This window comes from Peromyscus californicus, unplaced genomic scaffold, assembly GCF_007827085.1.
Source record: "Peromyscus californicus insignis strain IS unplaced genomic scaffold, ASM782708v3 Scaffold_6__1_contigs__length_162567912, whole genome shotgun sequence".
NCBI lineage: Eukaryota > Metazoa > Chordata > Mammalia > Rodentia > Cricetidae > Peromyscus > Peromyscus californicus.
The window spans coordinates 134,543,188-134,571,073 of record NW_026294584.1 but is presented as its reverse complement, the minus strand read 5'-3'; the positions used below and the strand labels follow the sequence as shown (position 1 = coordinate 134,571,073).

General features: G+C 39.9%; 2 protein-coding genes across 13 annotated transcripts in view; one reads left to right on the top strand and one right to left on the bottom strand.

Moving 5' to 3' along the window:
- Erc1 (ELKS/RAB6-interacting/CAST family member 1) overlaps positions 1-27,886 on the top strand; it is a 338,915-nt gene that overhangs the window by 206,642 nt on the left and 104,387 nt on the right. The window lies entirely within an intron of this gene.
- Positions 903-2,510, bottom strand: LOC128098463 (distal membrane-arm assembly complex protein 1-like). The gene has a single exon (XM_052719653.1). It carries the CDS (start codon positions 1,459-1,461, stop codon positions 1,138-1,140), a length of 324 nt encoding a protein of 107 aa, XP_052575613.1. The 5' UTR covers positions 1,462-2,510; the 3' UTR covers positions 903-1,137.

The window sequence follows — 27,886 nt, the reverse complement described above, 5'->3', positions numbered from 1 at the left end:
AATTACAAGGAAATGGAATCAGCCATTACAGGCTTGTGGCCATACCAGCTTAATATGTTCCTTCCTACTCTCTCATTGTATTTCAAAGACATTGTCAAATATTTTAAAATAGACAGAGTAGTATTTGCTCTTCTGCTACTGTGATAAAGCAGCACAGCCAAAAGCAACTTAGGGTGGAGCTTATCTTGGCTTCGGGATCCAGAGTCCATCTTGGTGGGCAGCTGTGACTGCAAGCAGGAAGCTGAGGGACACATCTTTTACTGCAAACACAAAGCAGAGAGCAAACTAGAAATGGGGCAGTGTCATATACTCTCAGAGCCTGCCCTAGTGACATGTTTCCTCCAGCAAGACTGCTCCTCCTCAGCCTCTCCAAACAGCCGCACCAGCTGGAAGCCCAAATGTCAAATGCTTAAGCCTGTGGTGGACATTCTCATTCCAGCCACTACAGACACAGATAGGGAACTGCTTGTTTTCTTTTGTTTTTGTTTTTCAAGACAGTTTCACTGTGTAGCCCTGGCTATCCTAGAACTCACTGTGTAGACCCGGCTGGCCTCACACTCACATAGATTTGCCTGCCTCTGCCTCCTGAGTGCAGGGTGTGCACCACCACCACCCTGCTAGGTAACTTTTTAAAACAAAAATCTGTATGAGTTTCTTTCTGTTTTGTTTGTTTATTGTGTGTGTGTATGATAGGTATGTCATGTGTGTGTGATAACTTGCCTAATAGTCTAATGCTGTAAGAAACTTTTCCTTCTGTCTGATGTCCATTGGATTTTAGGCAGTGAACATTATACTTAGTAGCTGTTTTTTTTTTATCATAATAAAATTTTATTTCATTATTTGCCTATCATTTACTCCATTTTAATAACTTCTTAAAACTGTCATCTTTCAGTATAATTTGAATTACACACAACCTTCCTGGACAAGACATTTTTGCTTCCAGGGGATTTATTTGTCCCTTTATAACCTGAGGGGAGAAAACCATAAACATCCATGGCCAAAGAATGACAGCTCATGTTGTCACAGTCTTCTCAGTATGTCCTATAATGAAGTGCATCCTTGTCCATGGCTGCTAAGAATATCCACCACCACAAGGCTGGTTTTTTTCTGCCTTGCAGCTGTTAACTGCTGGTGCTTTCAAACAACTCGGTAGGACTTCCCTCTGGGGTCTGCCAGGACAACTACACCCCAGCAGGCAATACTGATGCCGACGACCATCTGCGCTATGGCGCCTGGATTCGGCGGCATTCCCTGCTTCATGGGCCTCCTGGCCAGCAGGTAGACGTAGGTGCCCGCCCCCAAGAGCGCAGACCCAGAAAGCAAGTGACAGCTCCAGCAGTTTTTAAAAGCAGAGTCCTGTGCGAGGGAGGCCGGCGCGGAGGCTTTCGCGGGTGGGTTCGCGGGGGCAGCTATGGATGAAGACCCAGGAAGCTCGGCATTCCCCGACCACGAGGACCCCATGTCAGAAGGGTGAACAAGCCGCCCAGTAGCTGTTTTTTTTCCCAGTGCTGAGGATTAAACCAAAGGCCTCTTCTACACATGGCAAATGCTTTAAGGCCCCATGTGATGGTACACATTTGTAATTTCAGCACTCAGGCAGGAGGATCACCATAATTTCAAAGCCTAACTTGTCTAGTTGGGAGTTCCAGGCCAATCGGGGTACATAGTTGAGGGCTACATAGCAAAGGCCTGTCTCAGAAAAATGGGAACATCAACACCAAAAAGTCCTTAAGACTCAGCTACACACTAAGCCCCCAGGCTCTAAAGATGTGCCTCTTACCAAATTTACACACAGACTCAATCCTTTTCTAGTGCCGTTTTCCCTATGAAATGGTCTGTTTGTTTATATTCTAGTCTTGATGTGTAATGGGATAGAAGAGACAGATACTGGGTTTGAATTTGCAGAATGACTCCGTGAATCATGGCACCTAACTCTCTTCACTTTTTCAAATGGTAACAAATATATAGGATCCACAGCTTCGAACAGGAAATGTCTCTTACAAGTTAATAAATACTTTCAGCCTAACTCAATGCTGGTTTATATGCTTCTGTTATGTATTTAAGAAGTTCTTCTGACAAGCCTCTATTTAACTCATAACCAGATTGAGACTTAATCATACCGGATGATGCCTGGAATGTACATAAAATAAAAACAGTTATTTGATTATTCAGATATACCCTACATGTCTCAGTTAACTTGTTGAGTTAGGTTACTAAGTTGTTTGTTATCAATTTTTTTATTCCACTTACTTGTGAAACTATAATTATGTATTTTTACAATTGTATGTTCCAATGATAAACTTGTATGAAAAATATTTTTATGAAACTTAATGCTGAATGTTTTAGAAAAAGAATATAGATAAGTCATTACCCATAGTTGTTGCAACAGCTAGGTCCAAGTCCTGACTACTTGGAAGGATGAGGCAGGAGAATGACTTGACTCCAGAATCTTAAGGTTAGCCTGAGCAGCATACTGAAACTTGATGTCTAGAAGAGAAGATTGTGCATCTGTGTGGGGGAGGGGTGTTGTCTCTGTGTTAGGTAAGAGACAAGATACTGGTAATTTTTTGTTCTAAGTACTTGAAACTGAAATTACTTTTAAATGCCTTTAAAATGATTGAAAGATAGATCTATAAAAGATATGGTAAAAAAACAAAAAACAATGAGCTTGAGTCACTGGATGTGACAGTGTGATGTGGACCACACCAACTCTAAAGATAGCAAAGCAGCGCACACTCCTGTATTTTTGACTTTGTAGTGAAGTTATTAATCAGCTAGTCAATTTGCATTATCATGTAAAAGAGTTTCTTTTGCATGAAAAGAGTCTCATAGTTTGTTGATTCTGTAATCGCTTAAAATGAAAGACTTATAAAGCATATGGATATTATGAATTATTCACGGAAATGTCAGACTTGATTCTCAGATAGTAAATAATTAAAAATTATAGCACTCTTTCTTTGATGTGATAGATTGAATTTATTGATACAGATTTGGTTATGATTCCAAAGAAACATTTGCCACAGGATGTTGTAATGTGTGTGAAAATAAAACACAAAACAAAACCTTAGATTTCCCCCACATACATTCCCACCCCCCCTTCACAAAAACTGATTCTGTGCCCTGGGAACCTAGGGCAGCCACATGGTGATGTGACTTGCTTGGATTTGGTGTTTTACTAAGATACCTGCCAGTTGGAATTAGAGCTTTTGGAGCATAACCAGGATGGACTAATTATTAGCTTACCATATCTAAATAAAAATGAAAAGTCCTACAAGATTCTGTACCCAAACTCTGAAAACAAACGTGGAGCTGTTTTTGGACTAAAATTTCATAGCTTTTGTGGCTAATGAGGCATGAAATAAATTGGCAAGCTCAAACTGCTCCAAGTACAGTGGTACAGTGTGTATGTTCTGATTCCCAGCCCTTGGGATTCCAGCAAAGGTCACAAATTAAACAGTCAGGATTAATCAAAACTACAATCAAATAAAACCCAATCATTAATCCTCTCCTGAGTTACAATGGAGTGATTGTGTAATTGTGTGAGAAGCATTGGAGAGGACTCTTTTGTAGTGCATAGGAAAATCAACACGGAGGTGTCAAGCAGAAAAATGAAACCCTGCAGGTGAAGCTGTCTCTGGAGCCAAGAGAAACTGGCAGAGCATTTGGAGTTGCAAATAAGCCCTCGGAGCATTGGGGGGGCCCTGGCACTGAGCAGCAAAGTGTGTGGGTGTTGCCATGGGGCCCTCCACAGAGGTTAGTTTGTGGTCTAGCAAGCCATTTGCTGAGCAGCTCAGTGTTGGGGGTAGTAACAACTCTAAGCACACACACACACACACACACACACACACACACACACACCGAGTTAATGCCAAGAATTTACTGTGTGATTCACAGCTTTGTTATGCAGAAGGAGAGGTTATAGAAAAGATTTTGCCAGAAAACTTCATCCTCAACAAAAAAGGGGTGGTGGCAAAGTAACCCACCTTTCAGTCCTTGTTCCTGACTTCCAGTGTAGCCAATGCTTTACAATACTTGTCCTATTACTGCTACTATTTTGTATTCCAAAACTGATGGTTTTCTTCTTCATTTTTCAATTTTTTTCAGTCTTAATGTCAGTCCTATTGCCTGTGTTTAAAAGCCAACAACAATACTGTCCAGTGGCTCTATAAACATAACTGTCACTTTTGAGCCAGGTATATAATTTCAGCACTCAGGAGGCAAGGCAGGAGAGTCAAAAATTGGAGGCCAACCTGGGCTACATAGTTTGTGTTTCTACTCCCCCCCCCAAAAAAAAAAACCCACAAGCGATCAAAAGACTCAGTTTTTTTTAAATTTATTCCATGTTATATACGGATATAGTTTTGTGTATGCTTTAAGGAGAATATTTGCCTAAATGTTGGCTTTCTGTCTGCTTTGCTGCATATACAAAACTGAAAATTTCTTTTTAATGCTCATTTGTTCTGGTGGGGCCAGGGCATGCACATGTGGAGGTCGGAGGACAACTTGCTGAAGTTGGCTCTTTCCTTCCACCATGTTGGTTCTGGGGATTAAACACGGGCTACCAGGCTTGGCCTAACACTGCACTGTTTCATCAGCCCCCAAGACAAACGTTTGGACAACTTACCCTGCCCCACATTTGGTCCATGATCTGAAGCCTGGAAACCATTGCCTGGTTGGAGTTTAAGTGTTGCAGAACTTGAGGGACATAGCTCAGATGGTAGAGTGCTTTTCCCTAGCACGCATTAAGCCCTGGGTTTGAGTCTAGCACCACATAAAAACAACAACAAAAAACACTCTTAATCTCAGAGGCAAAAAGATCAGGAAGTTCAAAGTCATCCTCTCCTTCATGGTGTGTTTGTGACCCCCCTGATCTACATGAGACCCTGTCTCCCAAATAAATGAAGTAAAATTTAAATAAGTAGGTAAACAAATAAATCAGAATTTGTTTCTTATGCTGCTCTTTGCTATTTATGTACTAAACCCTCTTTTTACAAATGCTGTTATGTCCTGTGTCGAACATGAATTCTTTTATTTCTTTTTTTGTTTGTTTGTTTTTTGTTTTTTGTTTTTCGAGGCAGGGTTTCTCTATGTAGTTTTGCGCCTTTCCTGGATCTCGCTTTGTAGACCAGACTGGAACTCACAGAGATCCGCCTGCCTCTGCCTCCCGAGTGCTGGGATTAAAGGCGTGCGCCACCACCACCTGGCAAATTCTTTTATTTCTTAAGTAACTTGTAAGTTAAGTTACATGTCCACATGTAACTGGTCAGTCCCATAAATTTACATTACTCACAATATCACTTTGACTTTATAGTAAGACTTTACTATAATGGTACATTCTTTTGGATTTTGTCTTTCCATTTAAATTCTTTTTTTTTTTAATTTTAATTTTAATTTTTTTTATTTTGCAGTACAATTCAGTTCTACATATCAGCCACGGATTCCCTTGTTCTCCCCCCTCTGGCCCCCCTCACCTTCCCCCCAGCCCACCTCCCATTCTCACCTCCTCCAGGGCAAAGCCTCCCCCGAGGACTGAGATCAACCTGGTAGACTCAGTCCAGGCAGGTCCAGTCCCCTCCTCCCAGGCCGAGCCAAGCAACCCTGCATAGGCCCCAGGTTTCAAACAGCCAACTCATGTAATGAGCACAGGACCTGGTCCCACTGCTTGGGTGCCTCCCAAACAGATCAAGCCAATCAACTGTCACACCCATTCAGAGGGCCTGATCCAGTTGGTGACCCCTCAGCCATTGGTTCATAGTTCATGTGTTTCCATTCATTTGACTATTTGTCCCTGTGCTTTATCCAACCTTGGTCTCAACAATTCTCGCTCATATAAACCCTCCTCATTCTCGCTAATTGGACTCCCAGAGATCCACCCGGGGCCTAGCCATGGATCTCTGCATACAGATCCCTCAGTAGTTGGATGGGGTTTCTAGCATGACAATTAGGGTGTTTGGCCATCCCATCACCAGAGTAGGTCAGTTCGGGCTGTCTCTCGACCATTGCCAGCAGTCTGTTGTGGGGGTATCTTTGTGGATTTCTGTGGGCCTCTCTAGCACTTTGCTTCTTCCTATTCTCATGTGGTCTTCATTTACCATGGTCTCCTATTCCTTGTTCTCCCTCTCTGTTGTTGTTTATTTATTTATAAATTCTTATAAATAAATAAATTCATGAGTTCAGTTTTCATGGAAAATAAGGCCTCAAATTTTTTAGATTAGTTTCTGTACTTTGTGCCCTCACAAGGATGTTCCTTGCATTGTTTTAATCTTGAATCTATTCGTGTGTAATAGCTTTATTTCTAAACTAGTGACTAATATATTACAAATGGGGAATCATAGAGAATACTCATGTTTATAATGTGGTTACTTTATATTTCTTTATACATATTTTACATTTAGCTTTATATTAAATAAAATATTTTATACATAGTTTGCAATTTGTTTTTTAGATGAAGAATGTTTGGGTTTTAAGCTTTTTCTTAGCATACAAATTATAGATTTCATAGTTACATTTTCATACATATGTGTCATTGTGCTCTGCTCAGACACTACCACTGCCACCCCCAGTTACCCTCTCTTAAGCCTCTTCTAACTTGTCCCTTCCTCCTTTCATGTAGCTCCCATTCTACTTTTATATCATATATAAGTATATGGATAAAAATCTAGATTTCATATAGATTCCTGGCGCCTCAAGAGCCAGGCGGATGTCTGTGATTCTCAGGTCAGCATGTTCTATATAGGCAGTTCTAGGCCAGCCAAGGCCACATAATGAGACCCTGTCTCAAAAAACAGTAACAAAAATTAGATTCCAGATGTAATACGGCATTTTTGTCCTGTGTCCCCATAATACCTTTTCTTATTCCCCTTCCCTTTCCTTCCCCTATGTATTAGTTACTTTTCTATTGGTGTGATAAAGCATCATAACCAAGACAACTTTTCGAAGCGTTTATGTGGACTTAAAGTTCTGGAGGGTTAGAGTCATTGATGGAAGAGCAGGTCCTGGCTGCAGGAGCAGGAAATTGAGTACTCACATCTGGAATCGGAAGCATGAAACAGAGGTCTAACTTGAAATGGCTGCAGTCTTTAAACTCTGAAAGCTCACCTCCTCCCACAAGGCCAGACCTCCTAAACCCTCAACCAGCACCACCAACCTGAGGCTGTGTGAGACGACTCAGCAGCACACCCTGTCCAATCCCCTTCCAAATTTTATGGTTTGTCAACTTGGACATTTATGTTCTCTTTATTGACAGCCTTTTGTTTTGGTGTATTACAGTTCAGAGAGTGTCTTTTTTTCTTCTTTTTGCATAGGTTAAATATATTTCTCTAGGTATATTCTTTGATGGAATTGCTAATAAGAACACACACACACACACACATACACACACACACACACACACACACACACACACTTTATTTTGGTTTTTTGAGATAGGGTTTCTGTGTGACCCTGACTGTCCTGGAATTCACTCTATAGACCAGACTGTCCTTAGACTCAGAGATCCACCTGCCTCTGCCTCCTGAGTACTGACTGGGACTAAAGGCATGCACCACTACTGCCTGGCATACATACTTTATTTTGATACCTGTTACTAAATTGCTGTTAATATTAGGCTCTCCCCATGTAGTCTTTTAATATTTCATCACATTGTTGTATGTACTGGACAGTATATATCCAGCTATTAAATTTTTGCTGACTTATTTTTACATTTGGGTTATCCTTTTATAGCACTACTAATGCTCTCCTTCTTTCCAGTAGTATTCCACAATACATTTAACTGTTCTTCTATTGGCAGATAATTAGATTACTTTTAACATTTCACTATTACATACATTGTTATAAGATAAGTTTACATGAATGCAGATTTTTCATAAGTGTGAAAATAATCTTAAACCAAAGTCATTTTGTATGTGTGCGTTTGTAGAATAAAATCCACAAGTAGAATCATAAGATCAGAGGACATACACATTTGTAAATCAAGTTGATTTTTTTTGTTTTGATATTGATTTCAGGTGTGTATCACCACACACAGCTTCTATTGATACCATTAAGTGAGAATTGCAGTTTGGAAGCCATATGCTACTGTTTGTTTTAAAACAAGGAAATTTGAAGATAAACATGTAATGATCATTAGCCTGGGGCAATGAGGAATCAGCATGAGTGAAGACTTTTTTTTTTTTTTTACTATATGTATTTGTGTGTGTTTACATACACAATATTTTGAAACAATCTCACCATCTAGTCCAAGCTGCTCTTGAATCTCAATCCTGCTGTCCCAGCTTCCTCCATACTAGTATTATAAGTATGCATTGTCATGTTTGACTATGTTTATGTATTTTTTTAACATTTTTGAAAACCCATATGAATGGGACCTGGGTTTATAGTGGTATAGCGTATACATAGATGTGTGAGAACAAAGATTTAATCTGCATGGTCAGAGGTGGGGGAATGAATGTACCACCTGTATAATATTTTAAATGTTTCTTTAATATAGCAGTAAAGCATGAGCTTTCAATGTAGAGCTGGATTTTATTATACAATGTGTGACACAGTCATTTATTTTGCTCTCAATTTCATGTATACAAATTAAAATAGTAAATGCCTGTCTCATAAAGTTGTGAGAAATTCATATGAAAGTACAGAATATATAGGCTGCTCATGATGCATGATTAATCAATTAATATTAAGGGTTTTTTTATTTCCTCCATTCTGCCAGTTATGAAATACCATAGAGCAGCAATTCCCAACCTTCCTAATGCTGCAACCCTTTAATACAGTTCCTCATGTTGTGGTGACTCCTAGCCATAAGATAAGTTCATTGCTACTTCATAACTGTAATTTTTCTACTGTTATTAATTGTAATGTAAATATCTTTGTTTTTGATGATCTTAGGCGACCCCTGTGAAAGGGTCGTTTAACACCCAGAGGTCATGACCACAGGTTGAGAACCACTGGCTTAGAGCTTATCTTTAGACAGATAACATTTAACATTGAACACACATTTCTGTTCCTCTTTCTTCAAATTAAGTGTGGAGGCAGAGGTGAAGTCTTTGTTTTACTAGGAAAGAGGCCATTACCTGACTTGGTCTTATAACAGTGACTACAAAAGAAGTCATAAAAATATTTGCAGACAATGGAAAAGTAAACACAGCTTGGGAACTGATCTGTGTAGAAGTGAATATGGAGTTGAGCTGGGACAAAATTTCAAGGAGCAAAAGAGCTGTTCTGAACCTGTGACTCATGCACTTGATCTGAAACTAAGTTCATGCATGTCAGGGATGGACATGAACTTTTGAATGACCTGCAGATGTAAGGTCTATAGGATGACTGGATGTCAGACTAGAAAGGGATGAAAAATTTAATCCTAGTGGTTTCTTGTGATAACCAAACTGCCCTGGAACACTTGCCAACTCCAGTGATTTGGAAGCATTTTCTGTGTAAGGTCATCATGATGTCTGTTGGTTGGTTTACCTGTGAGCATTTTAGTTTCTGTATGCAAGGTACATTTGGCATAATTATATAGTATATAATTATATACCAGACTTTCATTTCATACTACCTATATAAAACTATTCATAAAACACCCCAAAAATGTGGCTTTTATGGTAACATTAAAATTATTACCAAAAATAAAATGCCTGTACTTCTTCAAAAATAACTCTAGGACTTACCTTTGACCCCTTCCTCTATTGTCAATCATTCTGGTACCATGTCAGTCCATTCTGTCTGCTTGATTTCTTTTCTTGTCTTTTTTCTACTTGTCAGTATCATAATTTGTGCTTTAAAAGTAATCCTGGGTTGAGGTGTCTTTAATTGCCTCCTAAGTTATCTTCCTGTCTGATTGTACTTCTTGTACTTCCTGTACTTCTTGCTTATTGCCTGACAGCATGATTGCTCTAAGATTCCCATATGCTGGATCTTCCTCTTAAATCTTTTATCATCGCTATCCACTCACCTCATAGCACTCACAAAATGCTTCTATAGTGTGTCTCGCTGTACATGCCACGCCACTCTTTCTGTTACTTCTAAGTATAACAGTAGTTCATTTATTTTTATTGCTGCATGGTATTCCATCCTGTGACTATACTGCAGTTCGCCTACTAAACCATAAATAGAAATTGAGGTGCTGATAGTTTGGAGATGGTGTTGGTTGTCTCCTTTCACCTTTACATGGGTTTCAGGGATCCAACTCGGGTAGTCAGGCTTACATCATAGGACAGCAAAGACCTTTATCCACTGGGCTGTCTCACTAGCACGACAGTTAGGAGACGGTACATATAAAACCCTATGTTTTACTTACCTCTCTGACAGGTTGTGGGCTTATTGAAGCCATGCACTCTTTATGTTTGTCATTATGACATCTAGTGCATTGAAAGTGGGCAGAGAAGAGGAAGATTGCCCTAATGGTTTAGACAGTACTGTTGTCTTTCTTAAAACAGTAATTCTTTCACAACTTATGTTTCTCTAGGTCTTTGTTGCAGTTGTGTTCACTTATGGTTCTTTGTAATGGAAACTTGAACTCTAAGTACTGGCTAGTTGATGGTTGTGATTTATTAAGCAATTATGTTTCCATGCCTACTTAGCCTAATTTTCCCACTCCTTCAGTATGACTGTTCAGATTTTTATTTCAAAAAGTTGACTACAAAAAATCAGTGACGGCCAGGCGGTGGTGGCGCACGCCTTTAATCCCAGCACTCGGGAGGCAGAGCCAGGCGGATCTCTGTGAGTTCGAGGCCAGCCTGGGCTACCAAGTGAGTTCCAGGAAAGGCGCAAAGCTACACAGAGAAACCCTGTCTTGAAAAACCAAAAAAAAAAAAAAAAATCAGTGACATTACTTACATATAAAAGTTAAGCTTTACAGTTGTAAACAGAAACTGATGATGACTGCAATTAGACTGCAATGTTTCCTAACCTTTTTATTTTTGGACTCTACTTGGAGTTTATTTTAGAGATGACAAAAGAGAGTCTTGATCATCATGTAAAGTATAACCTCTTGGAGTAAACAGTTAGGATTCTAATTGCTTGTTTCAATTTGTAAATTTAGTTTAGATAATTAAATCCTTACCTAAAATTTTCTTTTCATGGTCTAGTTGATTTACATTACTGCTCCTAAAGCACAGTGGGGTGTGTCCACACAGTGACACACTCAACTGTGAGTTCATGTGCAGCTGTATTACTTCTTGTCCAAAACAGGAGCACTGTTAGGAAGTGGCCTGTGTCATATTATGGTCATGCTAAAGTAAGTAATACTGATTATGGGGTAGAAAATAAATGTTTGTTTTTACTGATTACATTCTAGAAACAAGGACAATAAATCCTCTATTGGTAGAGGCCGTATATGTGAATTCACTTACTTGCTAAAGCACATTTGTAACCCCAAAATCAACACTTGTGACATTTTCAGTTATTCACAGACATGGACAGAGTAGCAAAAAATTTGAGTCATATTCCAATTTGTAGCCAGATAAGGTAACATTTGCCTTTCTGTTTAGTTGTTGTACTGTAGACAGGTGTCCTTCACATGGTCTTTGTAGCACCACGTTTCCCCGTTTTGCTCTTTTTTTTACTGGGGATCTTGCTATAGCATATCTTTAAGCCTAGGGCTAAAGTGGTATTCTAAGTCCGTGCTTAGCTGTGCCTTACAGAGAAAATACTTGTATTAGATGAGCTTCCTAAGTATATTAGTTAATACAGGGCTTTTAGCTGTGAGTTCAGTTTTTTTGTATTGTACTTATTATTATATAAAATATGATACCTTTAAGCAGAAACACATATGAAACAAAACGATAAAAATATTATGGCCAGATGCTTCTGTGAAGATGGTTCTCTCATTCCTCTAGTGATTGACTCATTATTTGCTAATTCAGTGTTCACAGTACTTTATAGCTATCGTGAACAAGGAACATTGATTCTACTTGATGGTCTTCTACTTAAGATATTATCAAGCCATATTTCTTAATTTCTCTATCATTTATTACAAAGGACAGTTGGCTTCCACTCACTACACATAGAGATGTAAGTTTATCCAAACTTAAATGTTTTCATTCTCTGATCTCGGCTATTATATGTGGTACAGGTGTCTTAGGAAACTAATGACTGCCTTCTGCAGCCACACCCTGCGGACCCCAAGGACAGGGAAGTGACACGTGCAAATGCAGCTTCTGCTTCGATTGTGCTTCACTTCTAAGGAAAGATGGAGCAGCTTCTGTTTGGGGATCTTGAGACCGCTCAAGTTTATGTTCCTGGTGGATGGTCTCTAGGTCATTTGAAGACGAAAGGTCTTTTACCTGTAGCCTTAGGTGGGAAGGCATGCAGTTGGTTTAGAAAGCTTTATAAATAATACATGGAATTAATATAATAAATGCTAATTTTCCTTAACCATTTCTGTATACTTATGAATTGGTTATACCCAAATAGTATAAAGTATTTCTTTCCTTTTGCGCTAATTAAGTGAAAGACTAAAAGTTACTAGCATATTCAGTTAATAAGGAGGCTGGGACTTACTCATCTGTACATACCATGCCCAGCAGATGGTACCATGTTAAAATCAGTCATCTAAGTAGTCTCTAGGTTGTGATGCTTTCAGGACTCATTGCTTCTAACTTTACTATAGGAGATGGAACATATGTCCTTGTGTTCTGAGGGGATTGTATCCTTGAAGTAATACTGTTATATAGTACTATCCATCAAGAAAAACAGCCATCATCTTCATTGAATCAGCTATGCTTGCTTGCAAAACGTCATCACAGCTTGTTAACTGTGGATATTCTCTCTTAAAAGGAAGGAGCGGGGAGGATCCTTCACCTGAGATTCCAGCAGTAGCTCCTCCCAGCCATTTGCATGCATTTCTACCCTAATTGAACATGGCCCCTGGATCTGCAAGATGCTAGCATATATTGGCTGAGGAAGACTAACAGAAGGGGGCTTTATCTATATAGTGATGGGGAAAACATCAGACATGTCAGATATAGACTTCCCAATGCAGCTGCCTTAGAGCCACACATGCTCCTGCCCATAACCCCTCACCCATATGCAAGTAAACTTAATAAATCCGCCGACGCCCTGGACGAACTGTGGCGGAGCAGAACTTTGGTCTGTCACTGGGACCTCATAAAGATACTCTCATATATCCTGTTTGTCTCCGACTCTTCCTTTTGATGTTTGATGAAGACCCTCTTTTACTGGACTACCATTTTATTTTAGTTGTTTATACATTTGTTCCACACTTACCTATAAGTTCTTATTTACCTTTATGACTCCCACCTTCTAGTGCAGATCAGTTGTTCTGTGGTAGATTTGTAGCTATTGTGTGCTAAAGTAAGTTTATCCTGTAACACAAATTGCTAAACAGTCTTATTAAAAACAAAAACAAAAAAACTAGAGCCAGATATTGGGGTAAATTCTGAAAGATCAGAGACAGAACAAACCACAGCCAACCTTACCTTGCCAGCTCCTCAGCTAATCTTGTTTCCTCAGACTGAGTCCTCACCGGAGTGGATCTCAGCTGAACTTCTGCTAAAAAAGTTCTAATTCCTAGTCCTCACATCTTGAGAGTGTGAGTTCCTCTTCCCTCACACCTTATATACCTTTCTGTGTCCTGCCATATTACTTCCTGAGATGAAAGGTGTGTGCCACCACACCTGGCTCTGTTTCCAGTGTGGCCTTGAATTCCTAGAGATCCAGACAGATCTCTGCCTCCCGAATGCTAGGATTAAAGACGTGTGCTACCACTGCCTAACTTCTATGTTTAATATAGTGGCTGTTCTGTCTCTGACCCCCAGATAAATTTATTGGGATGCACAATATATTGGGGGACACAACATACTACCACGTTCCCCTCTCAGGGTACTGATGTCCCGTTCTCTGAGTTTGCTGGGCTCCCATCTGTCACTCATTATGTGCAGTCAGTCCTTGGGTTATAGAGACTACTCCACCTGCCTAGACAGCAGCAACACCAGCATCTAATCTCCAAAATACAGCAAGGTAACACAATCTTTGATCTAATTTTCTTGTTTTTAAAACAAAAGCAAAATGAATTTTTGTATATCTGTTCTTAGAATGGTCCCTGGCTTATGAAAACACTTAGGAAATGTCATCATCTCTCACTTCAGCTGCTTAAATTGACTCCAGATTCCTTAGCTTACTGATTATTTATGCCTTTTAATTCATGCTCTTCTGCTGCTATACTTCTGCTATACTTCCTTCTACAAGGTAATTATTGGCGAGTCATTTCTCAACATAAAAGCCTTTCAGTAACACTGTCTCCTGCTGGGCCAGGTCTCAGCTGTTTGTCATTACAAACAACTAAAACTAGCCTGCTTGTCTAGCTCCTTGTCCTGTCCCCCTCTGTTCTCCCCTTCCCTCTTCTCTTACAGCATATACGTATATAATGAGGGTGTATTTAAAATAATTTATTATATTTACTTACTTATTGGGCAGGGGCTGTAGAGGACAGTTTGGAGCCTGTTCTTTCCTTCCACCAGGTGAGTCCTGGGGATCAAACCCAGGAGTTCATGAGGCTGATAGAAAGCATCCTTACCTGCTGAACCATCTTGCAGGCCCTAGATGATTTTTTAAATCTGTGGCTTGATACATCTTGCTGGAAATGAAACCACTGCAGTATCAATGAGGAGAAAGCATTGTCCTTCCCTGATTTATTAACTCATTAAAATAATTATTATTTGTTAGATGATGTTAAAACCCTTGAAAAGTCAAACTAATACAAGGTAAAACCTTACAGAAGAGTATGTGGGATGCCTTGTACAACTCTAAAGAATTGGCTGAGTGTAAGTTTGAGGGTAAGTTTCAGAGATGGCAGTTGAATTTCTTTTTAAATATTAAAGTTGTTTGCCAGTAGAAATGAAGAGGAATTACACTGTAACCTTGGGAGGACATTACTTGGTAAAAGCAGACAAAATTGTTGTTTGTTTTTTACTCTTTGCGGGGGCCCACCACCCAGCTCCCAAATAAATCACACACTAAGGATTATTCTTAATTATGAATGTGCGGCCTTAACGTGACTTAGTTTCTAGGCAGCTTTTCTTAACTTAAATTATCAAATCTACCTTTTGCCTCTGGGCTTGTTCCTGTTCTCTTACTTCTGTAAATCTTACTCTTATTCCATTGCTTGCTGTGTACATGGGTGACTGGTCCCTGGAGTCCTCCTCCTTTGGCTCCCAGAACTCCCCTCCTTTCAGATTTCTCCTCCCATGTATTCTCTGCCTGCCACCCCTGCCTATTTCTCTCTCCTGCCTCTCTATTGGCCTGTTGGCCATTGAGCTTTTTATTAGACCATCAGGTGTTTAGACAGGCAAAATAACACAGCTTCACAGAGTTAAACAAATGCAACATAAACCAAAGTAACACACCTTAAAATAATATTCTACAGCAGACAATAGTTAGTGATTGAGGACATTTTCTTTTCTATGAGTGAAACAAAAAGGACATTCTAGATCAGTGTTCCCCCTGCCTAGCATTGACTCATTTTCATGATGGCTGGAAGCTCACTGTAAATGGAGTCACTATGAATGAAGAGATGGGCTTAGGAGGAAAGTCGGAAGCAGATCCTGAAGACATTCATATACATTTCAAAAGACTTTGCCTTTCTCTATATTTATATCTTGAAAGGATGTAAAAATAACCAGTTTGTCACATTCCTGTAATCCTCACACTCAGGTGGTGATAAGAGGAGTATTGTGAGTTTGGGGCCAGCCAGTGGTACACAGCAAAATCCTGCCTCAACACTGGGGAGTGATCTAGATAATAGCAAATGAGTCATTTTAAAATCAAGTTTCATTACTTACAAAAATGCATAAAGTAATAGCTACCAACTCGTGGTGCAGTCATAAGTACAAGAGTCTAAAGCTGTGAAAGTAATGAGTGCATGGTGGACTCACAGGGCATGCGGGGTTCCTTGCTTTTCCATTCTTTTAGTTAAGTTTAAGGAAACTGGTAATCATAATGACTTGTATTTGCAAAATTTAAAGGAAATTTAATAAGAGCACTTGGATTAGAACCACAGCCTTTGATTACAACTGGTTCTTCCACAGTATACAGAACATCCTACTCCTTTTCATTTCTTCAAAAATAAGCAGAAACTATTGTTTTATCATTCCATTGTGGTAAATCTAGTTCCTAGAAGAATCACTAAGATTAACTATGCTAAAATAAGCCCATTCTGGGGAAGTGAGTATTGAATTCCAGTACACTCATTCTCAGTAATGATGTCCCCAGTTTTCAGCAGTTGGTTTGTTTTAGGTTTACCTCTGCTCATCTAGGACACCTTGACAGTTTCGTGGGTTGTATCCTTACAAAGTCTCCTGTACCTTGCTTTGGCAGTGTGCTTCCCCCCTACACTCCTAGCTTGCTCTTCTGCTTTGTTAACCGTAACTTGTTCATTTTAGGACAGTCAAGTTAGTTCAGTTATCTCTTACATTTCTTTTCATGTTTGATTTTTCCTTGTCCTATTGATTAAAGAGTAATGAAAGTTTTATATCCTAATGATGAATTGATAGGAAGGAAGGGAGGGAGGGAGGGGGGAGAAAAAGAAAGAAAGGAGAAAGATTAGGAGACTGAGGATAGGACTCAGTGGTGGAATGCTTGCCTGGCATGCAGGAGTCTCAGGGTTTGACCCCCAGTACTGGAAAAATCAGGTGTAGTGCTCGTGCCTGGAGTCTCCGCATTCTAGAGGTGGGAGCAAGGGAGTCAGGATTCGGGAAAAGTTGAGACGGTTTCAGGTCAGCCTGAGAATATAGAGAGTTTGAGGGTAGGCTGGGCTACCTGAGACCCTGTCTCAAAAAAAAAAAAAATACAAACAAATCAAAAACAACAACGAAAATTCTCAAATAGAGCAGTTGAGAAGCCTACTTCTCTTCCATCTGTCTTATTGCCAAGGTGCGTATCACATACTAGGAAAATTATCATTTGTATGAAGTCATCTTAATAGGCCTCACTTTAATGTGTTCTGACAGATGTCACCTCTGATTTCTTTATGGCTGTCATAGATTCTTTGCCCACAAACTAAGATGTTTACTACCTAGCACATTGTGTATGTGTGTGTATGTGGGGGTGGGGGTGACACACATGGGTCATAGTTTGTGGGGTGGAGGCCTGAGGGCAACTTGTTGTCTCTTCCATCATGAGTTCTGAGAATGAAACTCAAATGATCACTTTTACCTTCTGAGCCATCTCGCCAGCCCATTATGGGACCATCACTGTTGTGAATGGGGCTCATCTTTAACCAGACTGTCAGTATATAGCACCTAACTATTTTGAGGGGAATGAGGGGAATTAGCCTCTTTTTTTTTTTTTTTCCATGTATATGTGGTGGGGGGCGGGGCATACATTTGTTCCAAGAATGTGTGAGCATTCATGTGGAGGCCTGAGGTTGACATTGGGTGTCCTCTTTAATCTCTTCACTTTATTTTCTCTCACAAAAGCAAGAGCTTGCTGATTCAGCTATTCTAGTTAGCTAGCTTGCCCTGGGATCTGCTGAGTTCTGTAATTATAGGTGAGCTGCCACACCTGTGAACTAAGGTCTTCCCATTTATTTGGCAAGTACTATCCACTGAGTGCCTCCCTAACCCAAATAGTAAGCATGTGTGTGTGTGTACATATATATGTATGTTTGTTTTATGTATGTAAGTGTTTTTGCTTGCCTGGATGTATGTGCATCACATGCTTGCCTGGTGCCCACAGAGGCCAGAAGAGGACATTAAATCCCTTAGAATTGGAGTTGTAGAAAGTTGTAAGCTGCCAAGTGGGTACTGGGACTTGAACCCAGGTCCTCTGCAAGAGGATTAAGTGTTTTTAACTGCTGAGCCCTTGATGTAGAATATTCCCACCCCAATATCTAAACGTCCTGACAAATCACTCTGGACAGTATATCTGCAGTGTCTAAAGCATGAATAATTCTGATTTCAGTGTCAAAGTGCTTAATTGGGGAACTGAAGTGTAAGACCAGTAGTAGAAGAAACACCTGCAGCCAAAGGAATGGTGGTGTAATTATTTCACCTCCAATAGTTCACTTTCCCTCCATCCAGTGTAAATTAACTTAGTTAACTTTGAAAATAACTTGTTTAAATATTCAAAAGTTTCAAAGCACTTTTATATGTATGCAGTGTACATAAAACTAAATTTATGCGGGGCGGTGGTGGCTCACACCTTTAATCCCAACACTCAGGAGGCAGAGCCAGGCGGATCTCTGTGAGTTCAAGGCCAGCCTGGTCTACAGAGTTAGTTCCAGGACAGGCACCAAAACTACACAGAGAAACCCTGTCCCAAAAAACCAAAAAAAGAAAAAAAAACCAACAACAAACAATAAAAAAAGCACAACTAAATTTACATTTCAGGACACAGAAATAATCACACTGCCATGCCATTTGAAAAAGGCTTCAAATACTAATCATCGGTATTGGGTGTATTGAGAATCAAATACTGTAGCTGGGTGTGGGAGGCCAGCTCCCACCTTTTGAAGGGTTCTTACGAGAGAGGGATAAGAAATGAGAGAGGGATAAGAAATATTAAAAAGAAAGATCGGCTGGGCGGTGGTGGCGCACGCCTTTAATCCCAGCACTCGGGAGGCAGAGCCAGGCGGATCTCTGTGAGTTCGAGGCCAGCCTGGGCTACCAAGTGAGTTCCAGGAGAGGCGCAAAGCTACACAGAGAAACCCTGTCTCGAGAAACCAAAAAAAAAAAAAAAAAGATCGATCTAGATGGTGAGAAGAAAGACAGAAACTCAGGATGGCTTTGGGAGGACCTGAGTCAATACCCAATGGCCTTTTCCATTTATTCAAAAGGGCTTTTTATAGCAATGCCAAGGGGCAGGGCAAAAGACATCCCCCTTGCAAGGTCAAAGCACACCACAAGTCAAGTGTAGACCCTTCCAAACACCTGGTAACCATGCCCATTGTCAAATCATCCCCTTATGCAGCCCTGCTAAGCAAGCTCAGATTCTTGGACCCTGAGTAAGTTCTTACTAGGAAACCTCTGTGGGTCTCCACAAGTGGCTAAGGAAGCCATGATCTTACTGTCATATGTTTATATATCTGCCTGTATATTGTACTTATAATCCACTTTCCCAATATTCTTTATATTTCTCAGTATTAATAAGCAGAAATTTTAACCAAAAAGTAGCAGAAAAATAACTGAACATATTTTATCCAGGGAGAAATTAAACACAGCATTCCAAAATAGAAGACACCTGGTGTGTCTTAGTGTGGTTTTTTTAATTGCAGTGATAAACATCAGAACCAAAAGCAATGTAATCCATCATCGTTGAAGAAAGTCAGGGCAGGCACTCAGGGTGGGAACGTGGAGACAGGAACTGAAGCAGAGGCCATAGAGGAGTACTGCTTACTGGCTTGCTCCTCATGGGTTGCTCAGACTGCTTTCTTATAGAACCCGGGACCACCAGCCCAGGGGTGGCACCACCCACAGTAAGCCTGGCCCTCCCACATCAGTCATTAATAAAGAAAATGTCCCGCAGTTGCCCTGATCTTATGGAGGCTTTTTCTCAACTAAGATTCACTCCTCTCAGATGACTCTAGCTTATGTCAAATTGACAAAACCTAGCCAGCACAGGGAAAATATTTTGCTGGGAAGGAATGGTTTTTAGTCAGTATTTTAGATGTGTAATATGAGCCTACCCCTTTGCTTGAAGCCCATATGGCTAGTTGCTTTTACCTCCTGTACTAACCTCTTTTACCAGAATTTTTTCCTTTTCTTTTTGAATTTATTTTTTAATTTCTTTTACCAGAATTCTCTCCCCCTCCATCCTTTGACAGAGTCAGTATGTTGCCCAGGCTGGCCTCCAACTCAAAACATGAGAATAACCTTGAACTTTTGATCCTCCTGCCTCGAATTCCTAAATTCTGAGACTAAAGCCGTGCACCACCACACCCAGTTTTTAATGTGGCACTGGGGATTGAACCCGGGGCCTTGAGCAATCTAGGCAAGCACTCCAAAAACCAAGCATCCCCAACTGCAGAGTTTTCTTCGGTTCCTTTCACCCTCTAAGCATCCACACTCTGGCAGATTTGACTCTGTTGTTAGCAGTACATCTAAGGTGGGTCCATGTTCTCTCCCTCCTCTGCATTTTGGCTTTCTTGTTGATGAGTCCTGGCAACATTGTATATTTGAACAATGCCTTTTTAGTGTCATTATCTAGTGTCAGTCATTCTCTGTTCTTGGTTAACTGAGCCAGTAAATTAGAACTGGCAAATGCATATATTGGGGTAAGAAGTATCCATCTGTTGTGAATTTCCTTTTGCTTTGGAGAAGCCAAAAGGCCAGGAATTAGTGACTGCTTTAGTCTTCTCTCATGGTTGGCAGCTGACAGGCTCACTGATGAGGTGATAATGAACTCAGAGTCTGCCCTGCTGGCTGGGTGGGAAGAAAACTCCAGACAGCAGGCATACCTCACTCAGGAGCCTGCCAAAAGGTTCCTTTATTATAGAATTCATTTCAGAGGTTCACAGGTAGACTTTCCTGGATGCGTTTCAGAATTATAACTTACGATTCCAAAGAATATATATTTATTTTGCTTTTGACATAGCAAGTCAGAGGTTTTCGTCTTGGTTACTTGGTGGTCACAGAAAAACTGGGAAGTGAGGCTTGAAAAAAAGTTCATTTTTTGAACAAAATTTCTTTTCCTTAGATATAGCGAATTCCCGACTCCTGTATTGTTAGCTATTCCTGTTGATTAATTAATTTACTTGCTAGAATGTTTCCTGGTCATCTCATACTTTTATAAACTATGTCAGTCTTTAGAGCTGGGAAATGGCTCAGTGAATAAAGTGTGTGTTGTACAAGCACTTTGAATGTTGATCTCCAACCTCCACATAATAACTGACATGGTGGCATACATTAGTAACCCCAGTGGTGAAGGCAGGGCTCCTTGGCTAGCCAGTCCAGCCATTCCGTTGAAGGAGCTCAAGATTCAGTGAGAGACCTTGTCCTAAGAACCAAGGTGGAGAGCAGTAGAGGAAGATGCCCAGCAATGACATCTGGCCTCCAGATGCACATTCAGGTGAGCACACATGCACAGTTTTTTAAAAATACCTCAAGAAAATCTAGTTTTGTTTTTAGTTATGAATATTGGTAAATCGCCCATTTTTTTCAAATACAGTTCTGCTGCTGTTAGGGGCACTACAGACAAAATTTTTAAAAACTATTTTCCATTTATAGTTGGTTGAATGCTGATGCAGACCCCACAGATGCAGGGAGCTTGTTGTTGTTTATAGCTCACACAGGAGCATCTTGATGTACAATATGTTTTAGATTAGTTATTAGAACTGTGATAAATATAAAATATTAAAATGACCTTGGAAGCCTTTAAACTTGAAAGATTCTCAGTGAAAGGAAGAAAGACCAATTATAATGGATGTTCCTCTTGCTCCATGTTTTCCCCCTTAGCATTCATAAAGAAGCTGTTCAGTTCTCCTTCTCAGCTTTTAGGCCGAGCATGAACTTTGGGAATGGTTAAGAAATTGTATTATTATCTCCACCCAGGTTTCCCTTTGTCTTTGGGCATGCAGTAGTTTTCTACCAGTTAAGCAGCTAAATAAGGAAGAAACTGAATTGTATGCTTGTACTAGGCATTAAGAGTAACACAGAGTGTGCCAGTAGCCTGCACTATTATTGCTGAAGAGTGCCAAATGTTTGGGGCCTTTCCTCGTTAGCTTCTCTTGAAAATTAAAAGGAACCTCTAATACACTGCTTATAATAAGTTGGAGATTGAAAAAATACTAAGGGTTTATGTTCAGTGGTTCAATCAAAGCTGCTAATTTTGCCACTTAGCTGTTGAGTTGGCTTTCTTCCTTATTGTTTGCAGTTGGCACTTTCTTTACTGTAGGCAAATAATTCTTAGAAGCCAAGACAGTTCACTTTGTTGGTAAATACAGGAATGAGAGCATGTCTCATAAGTGTGCAATTTAAAATTAGGATAATAGTTGGGAAAGACAATTTAATAAAAATATATAAATGCATACATCTTTCAATTTCATTCCTTGTTTGATACTTTAGGGTTGCCTGCATCAATCACTTAATTATCTTTATAAACAACAACCACAATAAAGAGTAAAGTACGTGGACATTGAAGAATAATCCAAGTTTCATTGTTTTAACTCGGTTTTTCTTTCATGAATAAGGTTTATCTTTTTTCTTTCATAATGCAATATATACAGATTGGTCTGTTGATTCTTTTTTCACATCTCCGAGCCTCTTTGCTGATTTGCTTGTGTCTCATCTATTTAATTTGATCATTGTTACTTCTGCAGTCACTTCAGTGTGATAAATGCCTTTACTTTGTATTATAATCCCTGTTGGGTTGGGGATCTGCTCGCAGTGGGACGCTACCAGTCTTCCACTTGGATATTCACAGTCTAAGAAGTGATTCATTCCTACACAGAAAACGATGCCAAAGTTAATGTTAATAGTAGTGTTAGGTCCCTTTAATTTATTTTCCTTGAGGAATGACAAAATCTTTTACAAGTTTTTCCCTCAATCCTTATTTTCTTAAAGTGAAGTAGAACAATCCTTGCAGTACTAATTTTCAACCTCTGATAGAGCAGAACAATTTAAAGTCAAAATATTTTCCTCAAAGTTCATTAGTTGAACAGGGATAAACTACAGTCCCTGGCCTCTCGACTTAAATTGAATAACTTATTGCATTAAACTCTGTTATCCCACCTGAACTGTTTTTCAAGGGAAGACTCCTCAGGCTTGCCATGATTGAGATTCCTCTAGCTTTGAGGGCTTTGTGTAACAGAAGCTCTGCATTTGAAGCAGAAACGCAGCTCCTGGGGTGAAGAGGAAGTAAAACAACTTTGCCCTGCTCAGGGCACAGTCTCCAGACTGTTCACTAGCATCAAAATAATAGGCAAGGAGTACTTTGGAACCATGTGCCATAATTCTTTGGAAAGGTACTTAACACCAGCCTACCATGTGTTAGTCCTACCTCCCACATGATGGAAGGAGAGAATCAATTCCTGCACAGGTTGTTCTCTCTCTCTCTCTCTCTCTCTCTCTCTCTCTCTCACCACACACACACACACACACACACACACACACACACACCCTGTGGCACCTGCACACATACAAACAATAAATAAATATATGTGACTTAAAAATCACTAATTTGTTAATTTTAGGGTTTTGAAAATTATTGTACTCTTCTTACATTTAATATTAAAAATCAACACATTTTTTAATTATTTTGTCTTCTGTCTTAAGGGCTTTGTTTTGATTCTAACGCTCCTGTCCCAAGTTTAGTAATTGCTGTATTAATTTAATGTGTGTGATCATATTCTGTTTCCCTAAAAATTTCTTAAGGCTGCTACCCATTGCTTTGAGAATACAGTTCAGATATCTTAGCATGTCAATCAGAAGAGTCTGCCTAATCTGATCCTTTCCTATTGTTCACCTTCCTAGCACTCAAATTCTTTCTTCTTTCACACCCCCTCCCCCCTCCTCTTCACTGCTAACTCCTTCATGTCTCATTGTTTATCTTTGTCACCTACATCTTTGTCCTACTGAAATAGGAGCACTTAGTGGTAGGAGCTGGGTACTAGATGGCAATAGTGCTCCAAGAAGACAGGGGGTCTTCATTGTCTTCATTCTTCGGACTCTGTAGAACTTACTTCATGAGTATAAAGGTTGGTTTGTTCTCTTTTAGTCTTGGAAATAACCTTTTTCTTGATTTTTAATAAATCTCATATCTCAAAAAGGATAATATAACAGCCTAAAGAAAATCAGCCATAGACATATTTAATAATAACCTTCTATAGCTGAGATTCTATTTAGAATACAAAAATACACCAAATAAAACAATTGCTATGCTATTTCATATTTCCTTAGTGTGTATGAGATGAACTTATAGAAAGAAGCCTCCCAGCAGCCTGCAAGAGAGCTGCCTGCCTGTGTCACACACTCACGCTCTTTTCACTGTAGAGGAAACTGAAGCTGTGGTAAAATGAGCCAGGGTCTCAGTCATGCCACTGAGTGGAAAGGAACAGATTTGGAGCTTGATGGTTTTTGCCACCTAATGCTGTTCTTCTAGAATTTACTCACCTGAAAGGGGGGAAATGTGAATATTTAAGATGCCCCAAAAAGTGAATGTTAAAGTAATTTGGGGGAAGTAAATGAATGGGGGTTATGTCAGTGGTGGAGGGTGAAGAAATATTGAGGAAGTAGAAGGAGCAGAAGATTTAATGACAAGGAATATATGGGGATTGCAGGAAAGGGAGGAGCTAGAGATGATTTAAGCTAAAAGCTCCCAGGATCTTTGACCTCTGTTTTCTTCTCTGTTTAGTTTCTCTTTTTAAGAAATTCTGGAGAATAGTTTAACAATTCCCAATGGAAGAAAACAGTCCTTGCTTAGGCGGTAATGCCTAGACTCTAGGACTAGCAGCAGGGGGTGCAACTCTGGAGCCCTGAGCAGTCTCTAGTGTCCCTGGTATATAACAGGAACAGAAGCTTGACTTTGTAAAGAGCCATATTTTCTATCTTTTCTCTGGTAAAATTTGAAACCCACATAACAGCGAAGATGGAAAGTCAAGTAGTAGTACAGAACGGCCTGTAAGGAATGGAGTACTATCCTGCCTTTCTACCTCAGCTTCCCTTCTTTATAGTTATTTCTTGTTCATCCTGTGCTGTAGAAGGTTAAGGCTCAGCTCACTCAGCTTGCTGCCAATCTTGTCTCACTCTTTGTGCCAGTTTTTGTTTAAAGTTGAAAGATTTATTGATTTTTTTTTCACTTTGTAAAAATTCAGACATTTTATAAGGAGGGAAAATGAAAATCACTCATAATCCTCCCTAAAACTGATTATCTGATACATGACTGTACAAGCTATGTTTTATATTCACATCAAGATTTTCTCCTACTCACAGTAAATATTTAAAGCTTTCTAAATCAACTAATGTCAAGCTACATCATTAGTTATAGCAAAAACATACTGTTTCACTGAACAGCATGCCCCACATTATTTATCAAGTACTCTTTTGTTAAGGATGTGATGTGTGTCCAGTTCTTATATTTTAACTCAAAATAATATGTTCCCACCTTATTCTACCACTTCCCTAACTCTTCCAGAAGAACACATACATAGTTTTAAAATTATTACTATTAATATTTTTATTTTCCCTCAAACATCCATTCACTCTGTACTATAATAAATGTGACAAACCAGATATTATGTTCTAGAAATAGAAATTTTACATTAAATTCAGTTGTTCAATTTGTGCAGTCATTAGAACATATTCAGTGTGTGCTCTGTGTCAGGTCCTGCTTGAGAATAGATTTCCACTGTATTCTCTATATATACTTAACTTTTTAATTTTTAACATGCAGTTTTAGTTTTTATTTAAGTTATTGTTGAAAGTTGTGTAGCGTAAAATGTATCATAACTTTCTTTTTTAAGATAAGGTCTCACTATATAGACCAGGCTAGTATAGAACTCACAGAGATCTGCCCGCCTCTGTCTCCTGAATGCTGGGATTAAAGGTGTATGTCACCATGCCCAGCCTTCATTTTCAAATGAACCATTTGTGAGTGTTAAGTATATTCACACTGTTATGCAACAGATTACTAGACCATTTGCATCTTGAAAACTGAAACTCTGCACCCATTAAACATTTTTTTTCCTTCCTTCAGCCTCTGTGGTAACCACTATTCTGCCTTTTGTTTCTGTAACTATGGCTACTTTAGATACTTCACATAATTAGGCTCTTTTTCCCCCTTGCTCATTTCATTGAACAATGTCTTTAAGGTTTATCCAGTACTCTAAAATAGGGCCTTAGATATAGTTTAGGATGGTTTGTTCTGCCTGAGCTTCCAAAGTGCTGTGTGTATACTGCCACATCAACTGTATATTTTAATTGTATTTATTTATTTGTGTGGATATTCATGTACATGCGGCACACACCCCACCACCACCCCCACCACCCCACCCCCAGTGCACACTTGGAGCTCAGAGGTCAATTTGTGAGAATCAGTTCTCTCCTTTCCCCATAAGTTCCAGGAATCAAACTCAGGTCATCAGGGCTAAAGATAAAGCACCTTTACCTTCTAAGCCATATCATTTGCCTTTTTAGCCAGCAAAGAATTTGACCTTTTGATTTCTAGCTGGCATAATTTACATAAATTCTGTTAACAGTTCTTTGTGATATCACTTTGAATAGTTATCAAATTTTAAACTTCAGAAAAATATGTATAAGAATTTCTTACATTTCAAGCATTGGTAAACAGATGTATCTATAACTTCCTTGTTTGGGGAATTCATAGATGAAAAGAGTTAACAGCTAGCTAGCTGTGGTCCCTCAGCTGGGTAGGCAGGAAGGAGCTCCTCAGCTGCTGGCCTTTTGGAGCTTTTGTTCCCATGGGTTCTGACAGCATCCATTGTAGGCCACTTGCAAAGAGCAGCAGTGGGGCCATTTTGTAAAACAGTTTTCAGTGAGGCTTTGGGCATCAGGACCCATTGCTCTACAGGTGGTCACAGCTTACAAAGTCAGGATTGGTCAGCCCTTTGACGACAGCCAGTGATGCGGCTCTGATGCCAACCTAGGAAGTTAGAATTCTTCTGCCCTTAACACCAGCCAATATTACATTCTTAGCCAAGGAATCCAAGATGCTACTTTTTCAGCTGCCTTGCCATTCTCACAGCTTGACCACTATTCCACTGTCTCAGCTGTAGTTGCCACTCTGCTGTCTTTGCTGCTTTGTTCTTATGGTATCAGCTGAGGGTGTGCTCCTGATGGCAAGAAAAGACTGCTGGAATGGAGGATGCAGCTCAGGAGACTGTGTCCTGTCTAACTCACAATTTACTGACCCCAAGAAGCCTGCGTACAGCCAAGAAAGGGTGTTGGGACAAATCACAGAATACTTCACATGCAAATTAAGGTTTCTGTGTACACCAATCACAGCCTTGCCTCTTTAGCACCACCAATCACAACAATCCCTCTAGGCCACAAGAGGAAGTGCTTCACCTGTGGCCTGGGTGCAAATGGTTGCAGAGTCATCTAGACTTCATAGAGGCTTTTGGTGGCAAAAAGTCTGATACAGACCATTTGAAATAGCCTTCTCTGAGGCCGCACTTTCAGGAGCCAGGATAGTCAGCTGAGTCATCACACAATTGTCTCGAGGCATCTGTAGAATGTTCAGTGCACCCAGTCAAAGAGTCCTACAGTTGCTACATAGGGAGTCCAGTTGTCCCATCCCCAAAAGTCTTAGCTTATTTATAACAAATATCAGAAAGACTGCTTACAAAAAGAATTTATCCTTAAGAGTTGAGGTTGGTGAGATGGTTCAGCAGGTAAAGGTTCTTGTCACTAACCCTGACAACCTGCATTCAATCCATGGGACCCACATGGATGAAGGAAAGAACCTACTCTTGCATGATGTCCTCTGACCTCCACATGCACTTGAACATATTGTTCATATACATGCATACATATAGAGAGGGAGAAACCAAGTGATTTTTTTTTTTAACACATGCTAACAATGGTATTTATCATCTTCCCATTGCCCAAGGGAGATGGAACCTCCTTATCTTTCTCAAAGGGGCATAGGTTGGTCTTCCCTAGTCTACAGTGGAGAAATATATAGAAACAGGAAATTATAATAATAGATATCAAGGAGGCATGAGCAGGTACCAGTGGGAAACTGTAGACAGGGCAGAAACCGTGTCTACCTGGGAACATGACCCTCACCACTATAATTCCATTAAGTCCCTCTTAAAAAGTATATCAGAGAAGAGAGTACTAAAAGTATGCCTTAAAAAGAAAACAGCGGGCGGTGGTGGCGCACGCCTTTAATCCCAGCACTTGGGAGGCAGAGGCAGGTGGATCTTTGTGAGTTCGAGGCCAGCCTGGTCTACAGAGCGAGATCCAGGAAAGGC